Source organism: Mesoplodon densirostris, chromosome 7 (genome assembly GCF_025265405.1).
Source record: "Mesoplodon densirostris isolate mMesDen1 chromosome 7, mMesDen1 primary haplotype, whole genome shotgun sequence".
In the NCBI taxonomy this organism is placed as follows: Eukaryota; Metazoa; Chordata; class Mammalia; order Artiodactyla; family Ziphiidae; genus Mesoplodon; species Mesoplodon densirostris.
In genome coordinates this window covers 28,649,089-28,673,624 of record NC_082667.1, presented here as the reverse complement: position 1 = coordinate 28,673,624, position 24,536 = coordinate 28,649,089, and the positions used below count along the sequence as shown (strand labels likewise).

At 36.4% G+C, this 24,536-nt stretch overlaps 1 protein-coding gene across 1 annotated transcript in view; it reads right to left on the bottom strand.

The window, feature by feature from the left end:
- Window positions 1–1,425: 1,425 nt before the first annotated feature.
- Window positions 1,426–24,536, bottom strand: part of DCDC1 (doublecortin domain containing 1) — a 472,935-nt gene continuing 449,824 nt past the window's right edge. The window contains 9 exon segments of the mRNA XM_060105173.1: window positions 1,426–1,574; window positions 4,082–4,232; window positions 8,037–8,216; window positions 9,468–9,604; window positions 13,930–14,031; window positions 14,752–14,904; window positions 18,288–18,489; window positions 19,673–19,876; window positions 21,285–21,470. Of these exon segments, the coding sequence (XP_059961156.1) occupies window positions 1,426–1,574; window positions 4,082–4,232; window positions 8,037–8,216; window positions 9,468–9,604; window positions 13,930–14,031; window positions 14,752–14,904; window positions 18,288–18,489; window positions 19,673–19,876; window positions 21,285–21,470 (1,464 nt within the window).

Genomic DNA, 24,536 nt, shown 5'->3' with positions numbered 1-24,536 from the left:
GTTGTGGAATGACTTCACATCTCTAACAGTGCACAACACATAGAGAAGATGTCTGTGAAAGCTCAAATTGTTGTGTATGTAATGTGAAATTTTGCCTCAACGGTCTCTGCTTTTAGTGGTGTCGGAAGCAGCAGGAATTTATTCATGCGGGCTTACTGATTTGCAGACTGGGAGTAAATACTAGGCCTTTTGCAGCGATTAGCAAGAGCCCCCTTCAGTAGAAATGATCTACTGCCTTCCTACATCACATTAAAGTGGTGGATGGAAGAGCGAGCCCAGCTGAGCCATTCTGTACACACCCAGCCAGGCTGCAATTTATATTCAGACAGAGGTATGAATGGCTCTCAGACACACAGAGAGAAGAGCATTTCTCTGGAAAATTTTCACCAGAACCAGAAGCCAAACTCTGATTTGTCACTGTTATTAAAAAACAAAACAAACAAACAAACAAACAAACAAAAAACATTCTTTCTTCATCACAGGAAGAAATTAAAAGGTAAGTTCTTCTTTCCCTGTAAGATTGATACTTAAGATTGCTAAGGATCTCCCTTGGCCCCTTAAGAAAAATCCTTACATAACTTTTCTTACAAGTAGTGCATATATCCTTTCCCTAAGTTTCTGTATTGAGGACACCATCTACGACTTTTGGTTACTGAGCTTATGTCAGGAATTATCCAGCTTCACTCTTGTGAACAACATCTAGCTGTGCCCCATAAGGAGTCCTGTGCTGTAACCACAAGCCAAACTGAAGGAAAGTGGGAGGCGGAAAGATCAATTCATGTGGTGTTTGGTGGCCACCAGCCATTCCATTTAGTAAATGTAGGATTTTAACATGGAAGTTTGAAAAATATAGTGGCTGAGCCAGAAAACTGTCAGTTTGAGTCAAATTTAGTATTAGGCAGTCAAAGAGTGTTTTTTATTGTCAAATTATTTATGTATATATAACTCATATATATATAAAATAACTAATATAAAGTTATTTATATAGAGAACATATATACTACTTGACCCCACTAAATTTAAGTATATAACTATATATATACACTCAAATTGTCAGTCTATTTATTATCAAATTATATATATTATATAAATATATATATTATATAATTTTAAAAGTATATATAATAATATATACTACTTGACCCCACTAAATTATTTTTCAATAATAGCTAGTATTTTCCTTTTTCTTTTCCCGGAAGAAAATACACCTAAGATAGTTATTTTACTGGCATTGCTTTGTCTAGTTTTGTTGTCTTTCTAAGAACAGATTTGAGGCATCAAATGCCACCCTGTGTAAAAGGTAGAGGGTATAACTTTTAAAAGAGACTGCATGAAATTATGAAAACAATGACTAATCATCATATAACATCCTAGCAAGCATATGAGTATGTCCGCACAGGCTACCCCAGCGAAACACAGCACAAACTATGGTGGATCTGACAGGAATTCACTGTGTAGAGGTACCAGAGATTGAAGCTTTGTGGATGGTGACAACACAGCGTCTGTGGCTTGAGGGCCCTGCTGCCTTCGGGTTCGGGCATAATTTGCTCTGACCTCCACCAGTTGCTTTAACTCTGTTTAAAAAAAAAAAAATTACTTTGAGAGACAAGTCAATGTATTTATAGAAAATAATTAAAAGTTCAGGATGATGAAAATCTTGAAGATCCTTCAGAAATCCTCGACTCCCACATCAGCCTCTCTCATTACACACTTGACTTGCTTATCACATCAGATATGTGTTAACATCCTTTGGATTTCTACAGAATGGCAGTTGCTAGAGAGGGCTTCCTTCCAAGCTTTTTATAAAGCCTGAATTGGAAGCTAACCTAGGAGTGGTCTAAAAACTGAACCCACTGAAAGGATGGTAAACACAGCATTGAGAACAGTGCTCAGATTTGATGACAAACAGCATAAAGCACCCTTTTAATTTTGTTGGGGGTTTGTGTGAAAGAAACTATTCTAACAGCATCTGATTTGTTTTGCCAAAACAAATCCATTTTTCAAAGACCCAGTGTGATTCTTTGATGACTAACTTTCACATGCTAAATGTTTTTACATTATAGTACATAAAATAAGTTTTTATAAGGTGTTTAGTTTTGAAATTCCCAGGCTGCCTTATTTTCTACTACATAGTTAAGCCCGTAGGTCACAGAAAAATTATGAGCAGAATGATTAATTAAATGTCCCTTCACAAGTATATATATGTTATATATGTATGTATATATAATATATATAAATGCTAGTAGCATTTCTCTCTTGTTTTAAAGCATTCTGAGTATTTAGATTTCTACTAAATGATTATTTCTCAATTATTTCAGGAAAAATAATAAAATGACAGCTCATATAATAAAAGAACTTTCTAAAGAGCAACTAAATTAGACTCTCTGCTATCAATCAGATTTTCTAGAACATATATCACCCACCGAAAAGAACTTAGACAACTGGGGAAACCACCAACACTTTCACCATTAAGGTAATATTGGGACCCGTTTTCAGAGAAGAAACAACTCTTCCATGTCAGAGTGATTCATATGGTTAAAGAACTGAAGATGCAGAAATGAATGTTTGTCTACATAGCCTTGTCAAAGGTCCACAGAGCTAACAAGGAGGAAAATGGTAAGGAGAGTAATATTTGCATTTCTAGTTTTCTCTTTTCTCTTTGCAGTTTTTCTTGGTAACAAGCTTGCTTCTGGGAAGGCAGCCTACATATCTCTTTGTGTTTTGGATACCCTTTTGGCTAGGTTGCCTGAAGCATACTTAGCTTTATTTATCAGAAAGGCCTAATGAATACAGTGAGGCCAGGAGGGTGGGGTCCAGATAACAGAAAGTCATCCCAAGAGTATGAAAGATTAAGCATAAATAATGAAGGGACTGGGAAAGTACCTTCTACTGCACCACTTGTTTGCTTACTATTCAATTACTTCAAGTGTGTTCATATACTCAATTAAATCGAAAACTTTCAGCGAAGGAACCCTGGCTTATATTTCTTTTATAGGCTATGTACTTTAGGAACACAGAAAGCTGTCAACTAATACTTATTCATGATAGGAACTCCATCATTGGTGTGTTCTTCTAAGTAATCACATAGTGAGGATGACCAAGAGCTGGAGTGAGGGGTACTGGTGAACGATGGGACAACAGAATACAAAGAATACAAAGATTGGCACCTCTTCCTTGATGTAAGATGGTGCTGGGGCAATATGTGTGGCATCCTCAGAACAGTGCTAGGCATCCCAGTAAATCCTTGTCTTCCTACTTTTTAGTTTCCATTCCTATACTTTTATCCCTTCTGGGCTAAGTGTAAAGATATGATTGCAACTGTTTTAAAAGTTTTTGGTTTATGTACCTTATATACAACATAGTAATAATAATCTTATGGTGACTTTTAAAAGAGATAATCTAGCATTAGTTATTTTAATGACCCCAGGTAATTCACTTCTGAATCTTTTAATTTCTTTTAAAATGATATCAGTATTCTTCAGAATATCTTAAAAATTATGTCATTGCTAATGTATACCTACTCCAGAAAGGGTTTCAAATTCCTCAGGATAAATAGGATAAAGGACAAGAGTTAGTTTAACAACAAACGTATGTTCTTTTCCATTTCTAACATTTATCAAAGAAAATAATCAAAGGATAGACAAGATAGTAAAACAAGCATATATTTACTTATTACTAAAGAAAAAATCTGTAAACTGTATATTTGCTATTAATGAAACATTAAGTTTTAAATAACTTGCAGAGTAGGAAGTCAAGGAAGCCTCACTTTCCTCAGGGTTCATGCTAAAGAATGAATACCTTCAAAGGAGGCCCTTTAGAATTTCTACAAATAAAGCCCCTTGGATAAAATACAAGACTAACAGAACTTGAATTCTTTAGAGCAAATAGTGTCAAAAGTGAGGTTCCAACAAATAAATACTTGAATTTAACTTCAGTAACATGGAGTAGAAAAGCGTGGAGGAGGATAATTATTAAAAATCATCATGATGGGATGTAAAACTCAGTAAACAAGCTCTTTGAAGAAACAAGTGAATGCTTTAATTCTTCAAACACTTAATGGAAAAGAAAACATCACCCATACCTCTTTGGGTTCTAAAGCCATGCCCTGTGGACACACAGATGACCATGTCTCACTCTATGTCGTCCCACGAGTGAATTGGCTCTCTGTCAGGGGTGTACAGTGTTCTGCCTGGGTGGGCTAGTTTGAGACGAGAGGAGCAGTCACTCAGCAGCTGAAACACAAAGGGACACACATACTGGGATATGGAATGTCACACCATAATTACATATTAAAGAATCAACTCCAAAAAAAAAAAAACCGAAAAAAAAAATAAAAAATAAAAAAAAGAATCAACTCCTTTAAGAGAACTATTATCACGATATAAATATTCATTTTACTTATAATTGTTAGAAAGAGGTACACTGTATAGCACAGGTAACTCTACTCAATACTCTGTAATGACCTATATGGAAACGAATGTAAAGAAAGAGTGGATATATGCATATGTATAACTGATTCACTTTGCTATATAGCAGAAAGTAACACAACTTGTAAATCAACTAAACTCCAATAAAAATTAAACAAAAAAAAAAAGGAAGAGGTATAGAAGGAGATGAGAAGGGCTTACAAATGTTCCCTAATGTGTTAAACGGTAAGGAACTTCAGTGCTTGTCAGTGGATTTGTCCATGTAGTTCTCTATTTTTCTATGTTCTCTATTTTTCTATGTAGAAGAGGCTTCTTGCTGTTTAAGAAATGCTTAAATATGAAAGACCCTGGCTTGAAGAATCTAGACTTGTCAGAATAGCTCAATTTTTTTTTTTTTCAATGACCAAGAAGCTAGAAGGACAAAAGCACTGACCTGGCTCTGGCCTCTGTATGACCTCAGACAAGTTAGGCAACTTCCTTATGAAAGAGTCTCTTTAACTATAAAATCAAACTTTTGGTCTAACACCTCTTTGACTCTATGATTCTATTATCAAAAGTCTTTTTCTTTTCAATTGGTAAATTAAAAAACTATGTTTAGGGGCCTAATTCAATTTCTCTCAATTTTCCTGGAAATATTTATAAAAACACATGTACAAAGTATCAAGAGTACTAAAAAGACTGGCTAACCTGTCACCAGACCCCTAAGGGTGGTTCCATTAGTCTGAATAAGACTTTAAGACAAAACAATGCAAGCAAGCAGGAGGAAAGTAAGAGGTTTCCACACACCTGCCTGTATGGCTTTTACCTATCATGCAGGTCAAACACCTGCTCTCCCAAAATGAAGGAGCCAGGTCCACATGAGCTCCAACTCACCTTCTATACCTTTTTAAAAAAATTTTAACAGCTTTATTTTATTATTTTATTTATTTATTTATTTATTTTGCGGTACGCGGGCCTCTCACTGTTGTGGCCTCTCCCATTGCGGAGCACAGGCTCTGGACGTGCAAGCTCAGCGGCCATGGCTCACGGGCCCAGCCGCTCCGCGGCATGTGGGATCTTCCCGGACCGGGGCACGAACCTGTGTCCTCTGCATCGGCAGGCGGACTCTCAACCACTGCGCCACCAGGGAAGCCCCACCCTATATGCTTTTGAACAGTCTCTCCAGTGTCTGTATCTCTCCCTAATTCTCAGTCCAGGTACCATCTACTTATATGTTTATGAATTCTAACACCCATACCTCTGTGTGTGATGCCCCTTATGCTTGTTAATGCTTTTTTTCTGCCTAAATGTTGAATCTTACCCATTTCTCAAGTTCCGTCAGAGCTCCTGGTTGAGTCCTCTGGAGAGCCTTTCTCCTTCACCCCAGGTGGGCCCAGTGTTCCCTCCTCTGAACTCCTACTGAACTTCCTGTATGTACTACTAACCTGACCTTCATCACATGCTGTTAGTATTTCTCTAAGAGGAAGGTCAGCTCCCTTAGCAAATTTTTCTTACAATCTGTGTTCATCATTACCAAATATGGAACACAAAGAAAAACACATAATAAAGAAATACCACCTTTATTAGGCCACCAGTAATAAGACCATCTGATAAACACTTCCAAAAATAAAATCCTTCCAGTCTTTTTCTTTTAGGTATGTGGATGCATGTATATAGAATCTAACTCTACATGCTTTATAGTATGTTTCTTTCATTTAGTATATCTTGAACATCTTTATTGTCATTCTTTCTAAAGTTGATTTTAATTATGATAATATTCCATCCTATACACTATAATTCATTTAACCAACTCCCTATTGATAAGTGTTTCTTTCTAATCTATCTATGTTATAAATAGCCCCATGATAATTATTCTTACCAAACAAACTTTGCATAAATTCATGAAAATATCCTTGGGATAAGGTTCTAGAAGTGCATTTTCTTATGATTTGTATAGCCACCTGGTCCTCCAAAAAGTTTTACTTCCATCGACATGAGAGTGCCCATTTCTCTATAAACCTAAGTAAAGCTTGATATATTTTCAAATGTTTTGCCAGTTGGAAGTATGAATTTAATGAGAACATAGATCATGTGTCATTTTATTCCTCCTATTGCTACCATTACTACTGAGGTTAACCTGTCAATTATACTGCACTATAAAGTTTTCAAACTCTTTTCACACACATAAATTAGGATAATACTTTACAGCATCTAGCACAGTGCCCTTTATGTACAAAGTTCATAAAAAATTATATGATCATGGAATAATATGTATGGCATGCCTTTTATATGTTACATGAGAGTCACATAAATCAAAAAGTCATTCTTTCACCAGGTATATGTAATTTTTGTAAAAGTTATGGTAAGTTTTTGCTATCCTGAGTCTGACAGGCTATCTTTAATCCTCGTCCCTGCTCTACTTTTTATTTATTAATCATTTCATATTCCCTCACTAATGTATCAGTTCTAGTTGCAATGGTTACATGCATCTTAAGACTTAACATCTGCAATATAAACTCTGTGATTTTCAAAGAAACCAGCAAGGAAGAAACATTTCAGGTTTGTTATAGAAACTGTTCTAGGGTGTTCTCTCCTGAACAAGTTTCACTCATTTTAAAAAATCACTTTCCTTTTTCTTCCCCATGTGTATGAAGTTCCTTTACTTGTATTCCTAGTTTTGAATTTATTGTCTGCATTTTTCTCTCTTCTTTCTCAAATACAGCAAATTGGTTGTCAACTTCTGAGATGCAATTGCTTTCACAGTTCTTATCCAAAGTCCTTGTCAAAGAGGAGTGGTCTCCATCACACTTTGAAATCACCAAGCTTCAGGGGCACAACTCCTCTGAGGTGCCCCTGCCACTCTAGATGCCCCCATCAGCCTCCATGAACTCCTCCAGGCCTGCCTGTTGCACTGTCTTGCCTTTCCCTCCATCTCCAACCAACATCTCACCTTTATGTGACTTCCCCTTGTCCCAGAAAAAATTATAAAAACATTTCACAAATAATAAAGCCAAACAACTATTATAAGATATCACTGCAACAAATAAGACTTTTAAAAATTCTACCAAAATCCATTTATTAGGTACCTAAAGTTTTCATTTAAAGACTAAGACAAAATGTCAACTTTTAGAATTGTATCATTGATATTGCAAACAATAAATGACTGCTACTCATCTTTTCTTTAGTCAATGTTTTAATTCTGGAAAGTGGAAAGTTTGCCATAGTTCCAGGAATCTGGGTGACAAGAATATGATAGATTTCCTCTAGTGAATACTGTTGTTTTCCCCACGGGGAACATATCCAGTGAATAATCACTCTTTTGTGAACTAGGTTTAAAATGGAACAGGAAAACTATTTTAAATTATCTTAAAGTTTAGATTTACTCTAAACTTGGGTGTAATGAGTTTAATTGTCATTGTTCTCTGCCGGCCAAGTGTCATATTCTGATGCACACATTATGTCAGACAGCATTGGACTCCACCCTGTGAGGAAAGTATTACTCCCATTTTAGAGATGAGAAAATGAGATTTAGAGAGGTAAAATAATTTGCCTGACCTAACAATCTATAAATGTCAGAGCTGGAATTTGAAAACAGGCCTATAAAACACTCTCCTTTCACACTAGGTTTACCTCTGAAATAGTTTTGCCCCGGGCATAAGTGCCATCTTCAGGTCTGCCTCCATTTAGGTAAATCCACACTCGTTTTGCATTGGGTTGCTTATACAAGCTGCTCCTCTTAAATGATATACATTTTGGTGCAGTTGGAGAATTTCTCTTGGATTGCAGTTCTTGGACTTCAGAAAGCTGTGCCTGTTAAGAAAAGCCCAGAGAATGCCATGGTTAGAGAATTGTCTGTTGTGTGTGTGTGTGTGTGTGTGTGTGTGTGTGTAGAATATGCTGAAAGAAATATCTTATAATTGTACATCATACTGAAAAAAGATTTAGGAATTACATTATCCTCTCCTATCACTGACTCTTCTGTAAATTCCCCTTGCTTCAATGCATCATTGTAAGCAATAATAATCATTAGAGTAGTAATAATAAGGCACTTATTTTGGCAAAGCACTTAACTTTCATTTATAATTTGGAGAAATAAATAGAGATATGTTTTTGGATTTTTGCATGGCGTTTCTCCTACTGAGTGATTTCTCTGCGTCTAACAAATGAGTTTTTGATTAGAATCACAGCACCATTTCCTTTAACCAAGAAATGCTTAAGGGAATGTACATGACTATTGTTTAAATCTTTACTCTCTTTTAAAATACAGCAGCCACCTTTATATTCTGCCAGATCCCTGCCAGGCAGCTTTTCATCCTACTTCAAGCATGTCTTAGTTCAATGCTTTGCATTCATTCCCTGGTCAGTGATTTATCCTTCTTAGCTTGGCAAGAAGTCATATTTCTAGCAATGTCAATTTCTTTTTTCTAGTAACCTTGACTTGGGCACTCGCCTAAGATTTAGATTGAACACATTTCATGATTTGAGAAACCCTATTAAATAAGAACACATCATTTTGATGAAAAACTTCACAAAGCAAAAGTTTTCCCAGGTCTCTCTATCCCCAATCCTCTCTCAACAGCTGACCTTTCTCTTCTCGACTTTTTTATGTCTGGCAATCCTGTCTGATTAATCAATTGGATTGAAACTTCTTTTTGAATTCCTCACTTCTGAATGTCTCCATTGAAATTAGTAGTTTGCTCCTTCCTCTTTTTACATATTGAGACATACCCTTAGGAGTGATGAGCAATGAAGCCATAAGGCTCAACTTGACTACATTTATTATAATTACCTTTGTACATATCCACTGGGCCTTTTTCTCTTCTTTGCTAAGGTCATAATTTCTGGTCTCCATTCAAACAAAACAGACTTTCATATGAGCTGGCTGTGTCTTAGATAGTTACTCTCCAAATGCCAACTCAATGCTTGGCATATGCTTATGTGGTCATTACTGACCAGATGCCGAGAATATATTAATAGCATAATTTAAAAATTCAATACTGTACTTTTAAAAGCTTATAAAAGAGCCTGAGTCTTTAATGTCTGGAGTCCTAAAGATCATACCTCTCTATGTCTTATAAGGTCCATGAGTTTAATTTCCTCTTGAGTCTGCTTAGTCCAGCCTCCTTCCACTACCACCGGCTGCACAGGGCTTTTGTTGGGAACCATGGTGGCTGGCTGACATGCTGCTACCCGTCGCCCTGGGGAAAGAAGTCTCTGGAAATGTTTCTGATGATAGGCTTTCCGATTTCAAATAAATTGGTTTGGCTTTCTATGCATAAATCATTTCACTTGGGAGCAGAGGGTAAAATACTAAATATATCATAAAAGCAAAGATGCCTAAGGTAATAAGATCTAACAATGTCTCTTCATATGGGAGCTTGAGGCTTTAAATAGCCAGGATATGCATACTCAGTGTACAGATGGAAAAGAAAGATAACACGCTGACTTCCACACTGGCCCCAACCTCTCATCCACGATATGGTTCAGCGGTAATTTAGTCAAATAGAATCCATGACCTATATAGCCCATCATCTCTTCCAGTCATGGAACATATGTTTTGTTCTCTTCACTAATAATAAGCCTTTCCCCCACAATTAGTTTAGCAGCCTGGGGATTAAGTATTTCTAAAATAATATTAACCCAAGAGACAGGAGGCCTTTTTTTTCCTATCTAATAATACCCTGTGAACACGATTAGTTTCTGACACCTCTGCTGTGTCCTCTGGGCTCTTAAGAAGCTGTGGTAAGAGAAAATATTTATCGGAATGGTGTATTCTAAAGAATCACAGGCATAAGTTAATAAGTGTGGTGATTTGAATTTATGCATTCTTTCAGCTAGACCACTTTAAATCATTATAAAAAGGTTTAAAGGTCACACTTATTAAATAGTTTTCTTTTTCTGGGTTGAAGATATACTGAGCACTGAGTCTCAGACTGATCTCGAAACTTCTTAAGTACAAATAATGTTTTCTCTTGGATGTTCCTTCTAGAAACCTATGTTGAACACCAGGTATGAGTCAGGCATTGTGCTGGATGGTGCAAATACAAACATGTTCGAGACTAAGTCCTTGCCTCAAAGGCTTACACTTTGGTAAGGAAGGCAAATGTCAAGGAAATGATTACACCAATAACTGATTGTAACTGTGTTGCACCATGGATGTACAGGGTGTGTAAAAGCATGTAAAACAGGTTGCTGACCTAGTCTGAAGTGTCAGAAAAGGCTTTTTTGAGAAAGTAACACTTAAGTGGATAAAATAATAGAAATGCTGAAATGATGTTAAGTCCTAATTTTGTTGCCAGGAGACTTATAATGTGCAGGTTTTCATACCATGACTATGAACAAAACCTTTTGAAAATAACTCAGTATTTGTAGAGGATAACACATTTGGGCTCTTAAAGCTCAAGTTTGTGGAAATAGATCCAGCAATAAAAATAGGTGGCAGAAATGACTTTTCAGGGAAATCAGAACTCTATGTACCTAATAAGCATTCATATGCAATTTATGGTTATGGAGAAAACATAACTGAATTAACAGCCAATGAGTTACAGTGACAATGCCATTAGGCAACGTGTTTTGGAGAAGAGCACAGTGGCACCAGAAAAATACATAACACAAATTTATGCCAAATATAGTTTTCAGCTGACTCTATTCATAATGTACAGACAACATTAATTTATTAATTTATCCACATAAATTCTTGTGGATAATATCTCAATAAATATTTTATTTATAATGAATTTTGAACACTAAAATTTTGCTCAACTAAAGACAGCTCTCCAATAGTTTATCATTTACACTGTTAAAGAGCCAGGATTTGAATATAAGAAAGAGCAAAAAACATATGCATTATTGTTTTCTGTCAACTTGTTTCTAATGGTCTTAAGAAGATGAAAGCATTTGCACTCTAACTTTTATAAAGGGACATAATATCATCACAAAAGATTTTCATAATAAACTATCATTTATGTAGGTAAGAATAACAAATAGAAACAAAACAAAAATGTATTGAATAAATTACTTTTTATTTTCTTATAACATTTTCCATATACGTGGGAAGCAGCTTCATAGCACAGGGAGATCAGCTCGGTGCTCTGTGACCACCTAGAGGGGTGGGATAGGGAGGGTGGGAGGGAGACGCAAGAGGGAGGGGATATGGGGATACATGTATATGTGTAGATGATTCACTTTGTTATATAGCAGAAACTAACACAACATTGTAAAGCAATTATACTCCAATAAAGATGTTAAAAAATGATAAAATGATTGAATTTAAAAAAAAGAAAAAAAACAGAAGCTCACAATCCAACAGGGATGGCAGTTTACTGAATTTAAACTTGTTATTATTTCTCCTCCTAATCCCAGCAACTAGAAAAGACCATCCTCACAGTAGGTATTTTATACATTAGCAATGAATTTACATTTAATAGCAGAAAACATAACAGTTTAGCAGTAGAGACAAGATTTATCTTAGTACTAAATTTTAAGAGAAACTGCATTAATGGATTTCCCCATAATGGACACCATCTGACTAAAAAGACTGTTTTCTACAGTGATATTGTGGACGATGACAACTGAACTTTAAAATACCTTTTTAATACTTAATTATAATAAAAGCTAAAGACATAATATAAAATCAGAATTCAGTAAAAGTAGCTCTGCCAGGTGTTATTTTTAATATGTTACTTTCTATTGATTTAATTTGATAAAGAAATAGAGCTTAGAAAGCTCATTGGAGTGGATGGTTGAAATTCCATTTATTCTTTAATTAAATAATTCTACAACTATTCAGAGAACAAATTAGAAGGGTATAGAATTTATAATGTAACATAGGAGAGACAGTCATATGATCAGGTATGTAAAATAAAGTGATAAGTGCTATCTGGGGAAGTTAAGGGTATGACAAACCACACTATTCCTGACTTAGAATGTTAGGGAAGACTTTTAGGAGAAATAACGAGTAAGCTGAAAAGTAAATAATGAGAAACCATCCAAGAGAACAGAAGAGAGAAAAGTTTGAGGCAGAGGGAACTGAACTGTTTCAAAAGCTCAGAGTTAAGAAAGCACATGATAAGTCTGGGGGACTGAAAAAAAAGTCCAAATGGGTAGAGAGGAGTAAGTAAGGGGAGGGAGAAGTTTCCAGAGAACCAGATCATGAAGGGCGACATTAAGGAGTTTCACTTTTGCCATAAAGATAATAAGAACTTTGAAAGGTTTTATGCCTGGAGTACCATAACACCTTTGCATTTTTGCATGATCACTCCCATTCCAGAATGTCACTATTATGAACAGGATGGAAACTACTGTCAAGACTGGAGGCAGGGAGACCAGTTAGAAAGCTGACCCAGTAACCCAAAGAATAGATGACGATAGCTTGAACTTGGATAACGACAGCAGGAATCAAGACCCTTAGAATTCATTTGAAAAAACAGATTCAAAGCAACAAGACTTACTGATATTTGCTTAGAGATAGTGAGAGTGGGAGATGCCAAGGATGCCTCCCAGCTCCTTGAGATGGAACACCTGAGTGGATTGTGGTAATGCCCACAGAAGAAATGAAGGAGGCATTGGTGTGGTAAGATATGAAATGAAATGGTGGTATGGTCACTATATGGTGACGTGTTAACTTCAGTTTTGGACATGCCTATGGGACATTCAAGTGAAAGCGGCAAGTAGTTGGAGTAGTAGAGGTTAGCAATAGTAACAGATGCTTTTCAGTTAGACCCAATAATTCTTTTGGTAAAAACTGAAAAATAGCCATTTCAACCCAGAGTGCTGTCTAGTGCACTTAGGACCAATTGTCTTATTTATTGAAGTAAGATTCACATGTTTCTGACACCAGACAGTACAGATACTCAGGAGCTGAAATCCTGCTACGGCAGTTACAGAGCCTGAAATATATTCTTTCCTAGACTGAAGTCCATAACATACTTATTCCCCACAGAATCATTTGGTGTCTGAAGTGCTGGGAATAATATAAGATCAGGAACTTAAGATTCTGTGACAAAGAGAATGGAAGAAGAGGACAAATATTGTCAATCAATCACTTTGTCTATGAATAACATATCTTATGCCGCATAACAAGATAGCTCCCTTCTGTGATAAAGACACTAATCTTTGAAGAATTTAGTACTTCCTCACTCAGATTATTTAACAAAACTTCTTCCCAAGCAATACCTAGGAAATAACAGAAAGTTTTGTTTAATGACTAATTCCAAAGTCCATAAAATGTCAGTTCAGGAATTGTTTCAAAACCAGTAGGGTGGTTATATGATCCACACATCCTCCAAATTTTAAAAATGTATATATAAATCATGTGATATTCATTTTAATATAAAATTTACAAATATAAAATCAGTACTGAAAAGATATATTAATAGGTTTCAGACTTGCTCAAGTGACTTTTGTAACACAATATATAATATTCAGTTAAACATCTGGTATCTAAAGGTAAAAAAAAACTACCAGAAAATTAAGGTTACATTTAGAATTAAACATGGTGATACTTGATTTAGTTCATACTGACCTTTTAACTGTCTCAGTTTGTGTTTCATAGTGTCTAGATCAGCCAAAATGTTGTCCTTTTTTAGCCAGTTCTGTTTTTCTATTTTTTCTGCTTTCTTCAAAGCTAGAATTAAAAAAATACATGATATTTTATCTTGCATTCTTCTTATCAACAGTAATTTATCATGCAAGCCAATCATTTATAAAGAACTTTCTGCTCCAAGAAACAGATTCAATTAGAAACAAGTAATTAAAAGGTAAGAGTCATTGAAAGAAACTTCATTTGAAAGATGACAGGGCTTAAGGCATTTCTTTATGGAATGGAGGGGGAAAAAGAAGAACAGTGCTGTTTTATGATATAGATTTACCATATGTAATAGCCATATTTCATTTTCTATTTCCACAAACTATTTGGAGGTGATGAAAGCCTTCCTTGGAACCATTCATTTTTTTAAACATCCACCTACTGCCTAAAGGGTGCAATTCTTAAAAATGAAAATGTGCAGACAGGTCGTCTTCAGTGTGAATTAAACTCATTTTTTATTTTCTAATGTATATCATTATTCTCAGTCTTATAGACCAAGGATCTCTTTATCAATGAAATTAGACACTTTCCATGCAGAATACTCCATTCCAGTAAGAAAAAAACAGGCAATTGTGCAAATATAGGAGTATAGCTATCCTTGTGCACACCTTAATTGATGAACCTCCCGTTCTTTGCATAAATGTGATGTTATTATGTTGACATTATACACATTTAATTGATTTTCTTATGGTGACAAAAAATGTATTTCTCTCTCTCTTTATGCACTTGCTTGAAAGAAAGCAAAAACAAAACACTTACCATTCGGACTTAGAAATGGTTCACCACAAGATACCCAGATGGCAATAGGATTTCTGAGGATGAGGGTGAGCAAAGACTTATCTATATCATCCAAACTATCAGATGTCACAGACTTTGGAAATAATTTGGTTTTCACTTTCATTCTTACGGTTCCTGGGAAACAAATGACACATTTACTATTGTTCAAAGAATAATGAATAAATTTGTTTGCTGAATTCACTTGTTTATTCAAAATATTTTATTCTTCATTAATGACTTGATTTATACAGGTTAATGCCAAAACCAGATGCAAATACATAAATTTGATCAGAAACTTCATATGCAACTAAATAATTTAAACAAATCTTATTGTAAATATATATTTTAATTCCTTTCTTACACTTTATCTAGTTATGAAAAAAATATGAGGTAGATTACCAAAATATCTACTCTGAAAAGGGATAAAGAGAAAAAAAAGCAAGGAAGGGGGAAAGGAGTATAGGAATAGACCAAAGCCAGAGATAAGGTGCTTCAGAGAACTCATCAATTAAATGATTAATAGTATCTATCTCATTCTGCTGTTGGGATGATTATAAAAAGGAAAGTGTTTACAATAATATTTGGTCTAGTTAATTGTGCAAGCATCCAAAAAATGCTAGATAATATTTTTATCATCATTATGATACTAGACATGAATACCACACTGTTTTTATTTGCTGGAGATAAAGCACTATTTGGGCGCTGAGAATCCTTGTGGCTAAAGCAAAGAGAAAAACAACATTTGAAGATACACATGGCTGAAAGAGAGAGATAAATTCCTCAAGATACAACTTTCCTGGTCCTGAGATCTTAGAGAAATTTATTTCAGGGTCTCCATAAAGGGGTTATTTGTGATACAGCAAACAGTATCCTACTATATAATTAATACATATTGAGAACTTACTATGTGCTGGGCATTTTACTAAGACCTCTATATACTTTATTGTATATAATTCTCAAAATGATACTCTGAGGTAGGTCCACTCCTCTTTTGTACAGTAACTGAGATTTAGTCACATAGCCAGGTGGGGGGCAGAGCCAGAATTAGAATCAAGGCCATCTGCTTCCAGAGCCAGTGCCTTTAACCACCGCCTTTATAGTAAGCATGACACTGAGTTTTTGATTGATGCCTGTTTCTTTTAATTTCCTCAATGCAAACTGATGTCATAACTCCAAGTTATGATTCAGTAAAGGGGACAGCCAGCTAATTCCCCTGCCTGATTCAAGGATAACCTTTAGAATATGAGGGGAAGGGATGGCTATACCCTCTTGGTAGACCTGCATGAATAACATTACCTCCAAGCAGGTTTTAAATAAGAATGTGAAAGAAGAATGTTTGAAATTTTAAGTCTTCCAGAACCTGGAGATCAGATATTCCACATGCCAAATAAAGGCAGAATTATATGCTTTAGTGATCAGCTAGGCATTAAATATTCACATAATTACTTTCTAAAACTCATTAGAAAACCAAACAAATAATAGCATTATAAAATAATAGAAAAATATATTGGTCTCTGCCCCCAGTTCCTGACACAGAGCTCCTAAAATTCTTGTAATTTCCTAAGTGGTAAAGAGTCTTAGGGGCATCTTTTGTTCTAATTCCTGACACAGAGCTCCTAAATTCTTTGGAATTTCCTGGGTGCTAGCAGTGTCTTTTGTTCTAATGAGATGAATCTTGGTGGGCTCCTGGATGGGGGCTGGTCACCAGAAAGTCCAAGCCATGATTAGAAACTTGGAATTTTCAACCCTACTCCCCATTCTCCAGAGAGGGACTAGAAATGGAGTTGATGATCAATCATGCCTACAGGATGAAGTCTCCATAAAAATCCCAAAAGTACACGGTTCAGAAAGCTGGTTTGGTGAACCCATGGAGATGGTGGGAGAGTGGAGTGTCAGAGAAAACACGGAATCTTCATGCCCTTTCCCATGTACCTTACCCTATGCTTCTCTTTCATCTGGATTTTCATCTGTATCCTTTACCATATCCTTTTATAATAAATGGGTAAACAGTAAGTAAACAGTTTTCTTGAGTTCTGTGAGATGCTCTAGCAAATTAATTGAACCTGAGGAGGGAGCCAATTTATAGCCACTCAGTCAGAAGCACAGGTCTGGACCTCTGAAATGGGGTAAGTGGGAAGCAGTGTTGTGATACTGGGCCCTTAACCTGTGGGATCTGACCTTATCTCCAGGTAGGTAGTGTCAGAATTGAGTTAAATTGTAGGACATCCAGCTAGATGGTGTGGGAGTTGGTGTGGGAAAAACCCCCACAGGTCTGGTGTCAGAAGCGTTGTGAATGGGATAGTAGTATGAGAATGAAGGAGAGACACACAGGAAGGAGTGGGTTTTTCCTACTTAATCCTACACACAATAATTATAACTAATATTATGAAATTGCTAAGTATCAACCAGGCATTAATCTAAGTGATATATATTCATATGCATATATATTCATATTCATATATATTCTTATGAATACACATTCATATTTATGAAGGCTGAACTAGTATATATTCACGTGACTGTTAGTGTCCTCATTTTACAAATGAGGGAACTGAGGTACAGAGAGTACCCATGATCATTCATCTAACAAGTGACAGGTAGGAGCTGAACCCTGGTATTTTCAGCTCCAAAACACAGATTTTTTTTTTTTTTTTTTTTTTTTTTTTGCTGTACGTGGGCCTCTCACTGTTGTGGCTTCTCCCGTTGCGGAGCACAGGCTCCGGACGCACAGGCTCAGCAGCCATAGCTCACGGGCCCAGCCGCTCCGCGGCATGTGGGATCTTCCCAGACTGGGGCACGAACCTGTGTCCCCTGCATCGGCAGGCGGACTCTCAACCACTGCGCCACCAGGGAAGCCCCCAAAACACAGATTCTTAACCTCTAAACCATGCCTCGCAACACAACAATGGAAACCTGAGACAACCGCTGAATCACTGCTAGCAAGACTCTTTTTCATTTACCAAATTGTTGGGGGCACAGGCCCTGCCCTTAAGTTGTACCTAGTCTAATGAAACGCACAAAGATGTAGACAGATAATTATAACACAATGCACTAGGAGCTGTGATAGGGGTGCATTTGTTGTAGCTTCTGGGAGTTCATAGGAGCAGTGGAGATGGGGGAGGGGAGTTGGAGGACAGGAGGTGTAGAGAGGACACCTTCTCTTCTAATAGTAGGAAGAGATTTGCATTGATCTAGTCCCACTTTCTTAAGCGGTCTCCAGTTGGTTTTGGTTCTGAATTTAAGAACAGAACCTGCTCATGTTGCATAAAGAAGCTAAACTGTCAAACATGTTTCATAAATTCTAGGCAATTTATTGAATGTTTTGGGGCTGAAATCAAATTTACATTAAAATTTTTTCTTATTATTCTGCAAGGTAAAAACATTATGAGAATTTCATATGAGTAGCTTACTATGATTTTTTTAACTCTCGAAGGGGTGACTGAATGCAAGAATTACACTTAACTTTCATATGATCAAACATAAGTAGAATCAGCTAAATCCTGTAGAATGTAACCAACCTTCCATACTTTTAACAGGTGTCTCTTTTGTTCCAACAGGGGCTGCCTCTTCCTTTTGTCCCTCAGAGTCTCTCTGGATAAAAGATTTATCAAGAGCCCATAAAACCAAATCCCACAAGGAAAGGATTGTGGTTCCATCTTTGGTATATACTTTGGAGGCTGCTCTGGCAAGACCAAGTTGTTCCGTGCATTCTGCAAGTAGCTAAAAAACACAGGCTATAAGGAACTGAGAAGAAATAGTGGTAGAACTGAGAATAATCACGACGAGTGTGTTAATTTAGAACTCTGAGAAAATCCTTTAATTTGAGAAAATAGAAAGCAATAGCCACCAACTTGATCTTTGATTAGAGATGATTTTTGATATTGGATTGTCCTACATAATCTCACAAATTAGTCCAATCCAGCTGTGAAAATTCTTAGCTCCAAAAATTTAACACAGAAGCTATTGTATGTTAATACATTTTATCATCAGAGTATTTATTTCCAAAGAAGTGTAAACCTAGAAATTCACTTTCAATTGTGTGCTTTAAGAATGAATAAAATTATTCTAACACTTCAGATGAACTGTTTTAAAATAAATGAGTACTTGACTTTTAAACCAAGAACTGACACATTATTACTTCCATTTGGCAGATGGGAAATCAGGCTGAAAGGTTAATATTTTTGCCCAAGACCACAAAAGCGAGGGTCCCAGGGTGAATTCTGGAGTCGCTAACTTTTGTCCTTTGCTTAGTCCATTGAACAACAATATCTTAATAAAAAATCTATTTGTACTCAGAGGGGTGAGTGAACGATTATGTGTGTGTGTATTTGCAAGGAAGTCTCCAGGGTAACTCCATATCATATTTAACATTGCTTGTAAAATATGTTGTTAAAGGTATTGGCCAGAATGTACAGACACAAGACAACCATCATGCAAGGGAAGGACAAGGCTGGGTTTGGGCCCTGGGGACCCTCCTCCCTTCCCATGGCTGTGGGGAGCAGCCTCTAAGACAGAAATCACATGTTCCCTCCTAGCGCAACTCCTGCCTCTCCAATTTGAAAATGAAATGAAACCCCCTATCAACAAATTAGTGCTCCGATTCTCCAGATGATAAAGGAGGTGGTATCTCTTAGGATACTGAGCTGACATACAACTTGAAGCTGGAAGGGGAAGGAAGGCAAAAAAGGCTTTCTGTTTCTCATTTTTCTAAGTCTGTATCCGAAGAAATACAATCAAAAATAACATCTTAATGAAAACAGAGATCTTGATCTCAGCAGCTTAAATTGGTAAAACTGGCCAGGGATATTTGTCACTCAATCTCACTGCTTTTTTTCTTGTCAGAGAAATCACCATGATCATTACCTCTGATGATTCGAGAAGCATTTAAGTGATAGCCACTTACCATGGGGAATGTTCCAGCCACAATTAACTTCCCATTTCGATATCCGTCTCCATTTTTGTATGCAAGTATTTTCACTGCCTTCTGGTGAGTAACCGCCATGCCACTATGAGATACAACTTGCGTGCAGGTCTTCATCCGTAAAGATAACAGACGTTCTTCATAATAACTTAAAGTGTTTTCAGCCTCATAAGAAGATAAATCAGCCTGATTTTTTTTTAAAGAACAACAACATAGATCAACTCAAACTTTTTTTCTTTTAGTTTTATTATTTTGTTATACTTCAGCCTCTTGATTTGTGTGTGTACATGGGTGTGGCATCTAAATTTTGAAATGTTCACTTCATATGCTGAAAGTATTAGGTGCTGTAGTGGGAAGGACATTGGGTCCGAACTCCTCAGTTCTCTTCCCAGCCCTGTCACTGAGTCTCTAGGTGACTTTGAGCCTCTGGCTTGTGTTTCTGGCCTTCTCCTGTTTTCTCCTTTGCCTTCCCCTGGACAGGAGATGGGGAAGAAGGATGCCAGGGCCAGAGAGAGCCTGGGGTTGAAGTAGTGGACACTAGTAGTAAAGATATTCTCTTAATTTTTAACTTTAGGATGATGCCATCCTATGGTGGCAGATATTGATTAATGAGGAGGGGAATGAGTGTATCCTTAACCACATGATAATGAGGGTGGTGAACGCCACACTTCACCTTTTCCTTTTCTTTGCTACTCAGGAAGCTGCCCTGAGGGAGAAGTTGTGTCCAAGATGCTCTAACACTGGGGATTCTTTCCGATCAGGTCATCCCCACCTCCTTAACACAACCCTACTGTCACCAAAGCAAAGCCAAATGCCTGCAGGCTTTCCCAGAGGACTGACTCCCCTTTTCCCTCAGTTATTGTTTCAGTTGATGTTTATTGCAACCATAACTACCCTGCTCTTCTACAATGTGTGTCAGGTTTAGGGGAGAGAGGACAGTGACCTGGGAATAAGACCCGCAAGCCCTGAAGAGCACAGCAGGTGGAAGGTTCCCACCCCTAAGGAATTCCTCCTTTTTATACAGTTGTGTAAGTTCCTCTTAGCTCTTCTCACTTCTAAACTTGAAGGAAAGGATTTTTTAAATGGTGCCATTTTAAATTAAGATCACAAGAAAGCAGCAGAGATTATTTTCTCCATGAGCTATAAAAAAAAATAGTATTAGACATGAATGCATGAATTCAGGCACCCAACCTGAAGAGTCATTAACAACAACAGATCAAATTAGTCCTGAAAATACTAGGAAAAAAGGAGTTTACCCTGTGGATATAGGCAAAAAGCTACTCCATTAAGTAAAGATTTGCAGTTACTTCCTCATCTAAAAGCAACACAGGGAGTAGTGCAAGGTGTCAGGAGATGATTAAAGCTGCAGAAGAGCCCAATTAACTTCAAAGAGTATATCGAACTATTAATAGATAATGTATTTTAAGTTACAGTGGGGAAAAGGAAATCAATGCAGGTGGAATGGTAAAGGTGCATCAACGAAAGATGAATTGGATGAGTGGAGATGAACTTGAGTGCAGGGCAAGTAATGAATGTATCAAAGTTTCCAAACTGATGCCACACATGTATTAGCAGAGCTCAGACCGTTACATACTCTGGCCACATCTATGACCTTGAAAGGTCCTTGTGAGAAGGGCTTCTGGGTCTCGGAGCCTGAGGCACAGAGGAATGGCAGCCCTGGAAGCAACTGTTTCAGTCTCTTCTCTGCTCTCATGGATTGCCCACATGCCAAACAGAGCATTGTTTTTTTCTTTCCACTGGGTGAGAGATAATAGTATCCCTGAAAATGGAGGTAAAGATGCTTTTATTTGGATGCATAGAAATTATGATAGCACTTTTGTAGAATACTTTACCATACAAATAAAGCACTTTTATGATCCCCAAATGCTAAATTTGAAATCTCAACATGAATGCATTACTTTGCTCTCTAATTATTAATTATTATATAATATAATATAATTATATTATATTACAATTATATTATAATTATAACTATTGTATTATAGAGCAAAATATTTCCAAACGCTGTTGACTGAAAAAGCCTAGAGGCAATGACAATTCAACATCAATGAGTATAACTTGTATCCAGAATCAGAGTTTCTTGGAGGAATGGCCAATTCCAGATTTGGGGCAAGAAATATACAAGAGAAGCAAGGATTTCCTGTGTGCCCAGAAAAAAAGAAGCCATCCAAAAGTAAAGGCATTATGTCAAAAAAGACAGAGGTGCCAACATGAAGGACATTCTACTGGCCCAAAGTGGGACAATTTGGGAGTAAAATAAAATTATAACCAAAACACTTCAAATATGTTTGAATAGGTAAAGTCCCATGAGTTCATAATCATGTTAAAAATATAAGTAAAAAAAAAAAAAGCAACAAAAAAAGCCAACAAACAGATAAAAAGAAAACCACTACTTACTGGAGTCCATTAGAAGTAAACTGGCACCAATTTACAACTCTGAAACTGGCCATTAGAAATTGTGGCAGATTATTTGCAGAGATGGCCATAGTAAAACCATCCCATTCTTGTTTGCATGCCCTTTTGAAATGTCATTTTGCTGCTCCTCCAATCAAGAAATAAGAGTTTCTTTCTTCTTTCCTCCTTTCCTTGAATCTGGGCAAGGCCATGTGACTTGCTGTGGCCAATGTAGCATTAGCAAATGTGATGCAAGCAGATGCATAAGAAGTGCTTGCACATTTCAGCTTGTTCTTTTTTGGCTGCATTTGGAAGTCTGAGACCATAATGTGAGCTCACTTGAGCTAGCCTACTTAAGAAGCCTTGAGGAGAACTAAGGCCCCCACCAGACATGTGATTTGACCATTCAGACACCATAGCACCACCAAACTACTGGTGTGCCACCAGATAACTACAGCCACATTAGTGACCCTGGGCAAGACCAGCAGAACTGCCCAGTTCAATCTAGCCCAAATTGTTGACTCAGAGCATAAAAATGGTTGTTGGCTTAAGCCACTAAATTTTCAGGTGATTTGCTATACTACAATAGATAATTTAGATAGAACAATTTAAGCATTTATCCTACCATCCTTTACAAACTGTATCTCTGGGCAGTCAAATACCTAGTTGAAGAGGTAAAGTTCTTCCTTACACTAAAAGCTCAGCTAATATATGTCAGGGAAAGTAATAGAACTTTCTAAAATTGACCCTTTTGAAACTTCTAATGAAATTATTGATTTAGGCAAAGATCACAAAAAAGGCAACACTAAATGAAAAGTCATTGGGAATTGTTTTTTGATGTGAGATTAGGTTGTAATCACCTGAACCCATGGAAAATCCACACTGCATCCCTGAATAAGTGATAAATATGAAATACACAGTAAAACCTATGAAGATTCTTGTCCAAAAAATGCTGAACATAAATATAATTAAACTCCAGTGCTAAATTTTTTTATAGGAATTATGGGAGCCAGAGAAACAGGTTAAAGGATGCCATAGGAAGCAAACAGAAAAATCCAAACAAGAGGCATTCTATAGAATGGATTCTGTGACCAGTGTCACATAGGGACCTTGTTTGAATCCTGACTCAAACCAACCAACCATAAGAAGAATTTTTTAGGAAACCTGGGAAATTTTATTATGAACAGGGTAGTAGATGGCCAAAAATTACTGTTAATTTTATTAGGTGATAATGGCATAATGGTAATGTAAGAAAATGGTCAAATTTTTACAGGTGCATGCTTAAGTTTGAGGTGAAATGGTATCATGTCTAGGATTTGTAAATATTGCAAAACCTTGATAATAGTTGAATTTGGATGATAGGTATATGAGTATTCACTGAACTAGTCTCTCTATTCTTGAATATGCATGAACATTTTAAAGCACTTTTATATAGACTCTCTGATTTGCTTTGTTCCTCACGAGGCTAAAAAAGTTAAGTACGGCCAGAGTTAATATCATCATTCTCAACTTACAGATGAGAAAACAAAAACTAAGAGAGGGAAGTTTTTAATCCAAGGATATCCAAGTAGTATGTGGCAGAGCTGAAATACAAAGCTGTGACTTCTGATTCCAAGTTTTTGGGTTTTTTGCCTTTGTCATATTTCTTCAACTATTCCATTTAAATACTTAAAGCTACCTCAATTCAAAGCCAACATTTAGATGATACTTTTGAAGATGTAATTCTTAAGTTCCACTATGGATTTCTCTCTATGCACATCTGATTTCCATTTTCCTAAAAATTACTGGGAGGCAGAAAATTAAAACATCTCCTCTCAGATGGAATTGAATGAATACTACATACGGAATAATTTGTACAGAAAAACATGGACTTCATGATGAATCGTGTGCCAATGATATTTCTTATTACACTAAAGAAGCCTATTGAAAGTATCTAGAAAATGTATTTTCATTCATTAAAACGTCAATCCCTATGACTGTGGTGCTACTATTTTAATCATTCCCAAATTGTTTTATTTTGGCAATGGTACACGTACACAATGCAAACTGAATTTTTGGTTACTTCATTCACCCTTAACACAACATTTAAACTGCTGCTGGTAAGGAAAATGCAATACACTGGGGTAGCTCCCTAGGTTAGGCTATGTCTACAGAATGCAAACAGAGTTTAAAAGTTCAGCAAGTCAGCTGCTGGCTCTATACACAGAATACCAAGCAATTGGTTTGACTAATTATTTTCCTCTAAAAAATTTCCTTGATTTATTGAAATGACTAACTTGCTCTGTTCATTTGACCTTATAGAAATATGGTCTATAACATGGAGTTTGTTTGATCAACAATGACACTTACTGTATATATAATAGCTAGTGTGACTGTGAATAAATTATTCAGTTTCTTCATCAATCTTTTTTTTTTTTTTTTTTTTTCGGTA